General features: G+C 47.0%; 1 protein-coding gene across 2 annotated transcripts in view; it reads right to left on the reverse strand.

Moving 5' to 3' along the window:
* The window catches only part of LOC123960175 (rap guanine nucleotide exchange factor 1-like), a 26,768-nt gene that overhangs the window by 18,722 nt on the left and 3,871 nt on the right, over nucleotides 1–4,175 (reverse strand). The window contains exons 1-2 of one of the 2 annotated variants that reach the window (XM_046034775.1): nucleotides 2,315–2,540; nucleotides 466–589 (exon numbers count right to left, since the gene is read on the reverse strand). In XM_046034775.1, coding sequence (XP_045890731.1) covers nucleotides 466–589; nucleotides 2,315–2,532 — 342 coding nt within the window. In that variant the 5' untranslated portion in view covers nucleotides 2,533–2,540. Of the gene's footprint in view, nucleotides 1–465; nucleotides 596–2,314; nucleotides 2,541–4,175 lie in introns of those variants that run through there. The other variant, XM_046034773.1, reaches the window with a different exon arrangement.

Raw genomic sequence — 4,175 nt, forward strand, 5'->3', positions numbered from 1 at the left:
CACACACACACACACACACACACACACACCCCAACATCACACACAACACACACACACACCAACATCACACACACACACACACATACACACACACACACCCCAACATCACACACAACACACACACATACACACCAACATCACACACAACACACACACATACACACCAACATCACACACACACACACACACACATACACACCAACATCACACACACACACACACACACACACACACACACCAACATCACACACACACACACACACACATACACACCAACATCACACACACACACACACACACACACACACACACACCAACATCACACTCATTAGTAAACACGTGTGAACAGGTGAAACCAGTTTGAATCTGGTTTAAAGACTTCGGTTCTGATGTGGCGTCGAGTGAGGAGGCGTTACTGTTACCATGACAACATGTGTGTATTTCTGAGCGGTCACACGTGCGTACCTGTTGTACCGGTTCCACCTCTTGCCTGTCTACTTCAGGCTCTCGTCTCATTGGTGCTACTACGGCGACCCTGCAGGAGGGGCCTGATGAGGACAGGCGTTTTTTAGGCGGCAGGGCTGGAGGCCTGAGCGAGGACACAACCAGAAGTTCACGTCACCAACACACTTTCACACCAAAACATTTCAGCAAACAAACACTGTCCCTCACTGCGAGGGAGGCCACACGTGGTAACAAGAAGAAATCTTCTATAGGAAATATAGAAATACACTGAACAAAGTTATAAATGCAGCACTTTTGTTTTTGAGCTGAACTCAAAGATCTAAGACTCTTTCTATGTTCACAAAAGGCCAATTATTGTTCACACATCTGTCAAAATCTGTCAGTGAGCACTTCTCCTTTGTCGAGATCAGAGGTGACAAAAATATTCTGCTTAAGTAAAAGGACTCTTACTTTGATGAACTTTTACTTAAAAGTAAAATTAGTTGTATAAAAATCTACTCAAGTAAAAGTAAAAAGTAGCTCATTTAAAATTTACTGAGAGTAAAAGTTACTTATTTATTTAACCTCCAAAAATAACATATTTATATTTATCTTACTTGTTATATTAAATCGCAGTCTTTTCGACTTCAGTTACTAACAGCGTTAGAGACCTTTTATGTCAAAATAAGAAGTTTTGAGAATGTTTTCGCTTCATTATTGATATTAGACAGGCCGCACTGGACTGTATCTGTCTCTGGCATGAGACATTAATCAACCGGTTTTGACGCTATTATGCAGCTGAATCAGACACCTGTAGTTACTATGGTAACAGCAGATGCCTTTTAATACCACAGGGCACAGAAAGGCCTTAGGCTGGTCACAATAAAAGGCCTTAGGCTGGCCACAATAAAAGGCCTTAGGCTGGCCACAATAAAAGGCCTTAGGCTGGCCACAATAAAAGGCCACTCGAAATGTGTCCGGAGAGCTATCAGCAGCGCAAACAGACCAAACAGAAGCTGTTGTGCATCTGACAATAAAGAACTTGAACTTGTGAAGTACAAGTACCTTAAAATCGTGTGTAAAGGGGAAGTTAACACAGCTACTCCAGTGCACAGTGATGTCACTGTGGTTGTGGTTACAGGTGAACCAGACACCTTGATGTTACTCAGGTGACCTGCTCTGTTTGTGAAGAGAAGTGATGGAAAGCAACAAAGTACATTTACTCAAGTACTGTACTTAAGGAGGTACTTGTACTTTATATGAGTATTTTCCACTCTGCGCTACTTCCTACTTCTATTCCACCACATCTCAGAAGGAAATGTAGAACTTCTTCCTGCACCGTCTTTATCTGACAGTTTCAGTGACTCTGCAGATTCAGATTATTGATACTAAATAAATGATCATGTACTACTACAACTACACAGCAGTATAAGGTACTTGGAACTAGCTCCACTGTGAATGCATCAGTAATTATAATCCTATAATATCATATATATTCTACATCATTTTAGTGCTTTAAGTATATGTGGATGTAATACTTCTGCATGCAGGACTTTTACTTGTAATATTTCTACTTCCTCCAGCGCTACATAAAATGTTCCGTACTTGTATAGCGTCTTTCTAGTCTTTTCGACCACTCAAAGCGCTTTTACACTACATCTGCATTCACCAGTCATACACTGAGTGCTCAAACAGAAACTAACATTCACACAAACTCCAGAGGCAATTCAGGGTTCAGTATCTTGCCCAAGGACACTTCGACATGGAGGAGCCGGGGGATTGAACCGCCGAGCTTCTGATTAACGGGCAAAAAAAAAAAAAGGACTAAACAGCACTAACCACGGCTGCTATTTATGCTAACAATGCTAACCACAGCTGGTAGCATCCTGTCGGTAACACATTCCCTGTGCTGGGCGCTGAAGAGACGTTTGATTCCCAAACAAAGATTGAGAGCAGCGTCCAGCCTCCATCTTTGTCTGGGTTCTTCTTCACGGGACAGCAGAGAGGCGGTTCAGCAGCCGCAGGGCGCCGCGTCACATGACCTTGCTGGAATTCACAGCTTGATGTTGCGAAGTTGCTGATCTCCATGAAATGCAGCAGAGAGAAGCTGAAACCGCCTCTCTCACTTCTTCTTCTGTCTCACTCACTTATCACAGAGACAGGAAGTGCAGAGAAAAAGGAGGGGGGGCTTTAGTCTTTCTACTTCCTGTTTCATCCGCAGATCTATTTCTGCTCTTCTCATCCGCAGACCAAAACTCTCTCCCCTCAGCCTGAGCTTCAGACTCACTCACAGCTGAACAATGATGAAGGAGCGGTGTTATGGAGGGGGGAGGGGGGCCCTGTGGCGTCCTCCTATCAGCCTCCTATCATTACCCGTCCCTGTAAAGATCTGGTCCAGTATTTCTCACACCTGAGTTTGATGTATTTAGCTTCAGTCTGTGATGAGATGTCAGACCTTCATGTTCCCCGCAGGATGAACTGTGAGAGCTGTAGTGGTCCTCTGACTTTCCAGCGCCGCCATCAGGTCCACATGTTAATGTGTGCGTTTGACTTCACAGCTCTGACTGCATTCTGGTTAGAACGTCTTTCACCGGTGCTGCAAAACCTCACATGACTTTAAAACCTCAAGCTTTTTAGTCTCATGACTCAGCCACAAGATCAGCCATCGTCCTGAACTTGTGCACTATACAGGAAGCCGCGTCCGTCCTGACCGCAGTGTTTTATCCCCCTGCAGCTCACATTTGACTATCAAGTCAGCAAAAGTCATCTTGAACGCATTTTATGTGTACAACACCTTCCTTTCTGACCAAACACCTGCAGAACTAATGACTTCCCATCAGCCCCTGGGGCTGTAGGCAACATCTGTGCACGTGGCCTCAAGAGGAAAACTGGCCTGAGACTGAACACGTGCTGGATTTGTGGAAAACGACCCGAAAAGCCCCAAAGAGCGGGGGAGGAGAAAACGTTGGAGCGTTCTGAAGTGGCTGATCTGGATCCCACTGTGGAGACGACACCCATCACACCTGTTGGACCGACCGACTCCTGCTAGCAGATCCTTGTCAGCTGATCAGCCAAATCCGGCTCCCGGAGTCCAGTCCCAGTCGATTGCCTCCAGGCCAACGTCCAGGTTCCCGGTTCCTCAGCCTTGTCTCTCGATCCTAGCCTCCTGATGGGTTCCGCCCTCATCGCCAGCCTCCTGAGGGGCTTCGCCCTCGCCAACGAGCTCTGGAGAGGTCGCGCCATATCCATCGGCCTCCTGCGTGGCTTCCTGTGGGTCTGTGCCTTTGTCGCCGCCCTCCGGCGAGGCCTCAAGAGAGGTCTGGCCTTCGTTTGTTCTGTTTGTTCTCCCACCCTCCTCGTTAGCCAGTCTTTAAATGTCTTTCCTGTTCGGTCCTTGCTGCTCCGCTGGTCGCCTCTCGTCGTGTTTCTGCTTGCCTGTTTGAACCACCACGTTTGGAGTTATTCTTCGTCCTGCCAGACCTCTGGGAGGATTCTCTGTTCATGTAGCTGCCTTACTGCTGTGGCTGAGTTTGTTGAGTTTGGACTGCAGCACCTTCTGTTAATAAGTACTGAGACACAGCACCTGCTCCGCCTTCGTGTCCTTAACCTGAATCTGCCTGAGCACACGGCAAACGCTGAGACCCTGAAAATGTCTTTAAAAAGGGGGGGGGGGGGGACTCCCCCCAGTCCCTGTGGGGGGGGCACCGGGGGGGGGACCCCTGGGATCATCA

Source organism: Micropterus dolomieu, linkage group LG21, assembly GCF_021292245.1.
Source record: "Micropterus dolomieu isolate WLL.071019.BEF.003 ecotype Adirondacks linkage group LG21, ASM2129224v1, whole genome shotgun sequence".
Lineage (NCBI taxonomy): Eukaryota > Metazoa > Chordata > Actinopteri > Centrarchiformes > Centrarchidae > Micropterus > Micropterus dolomieu.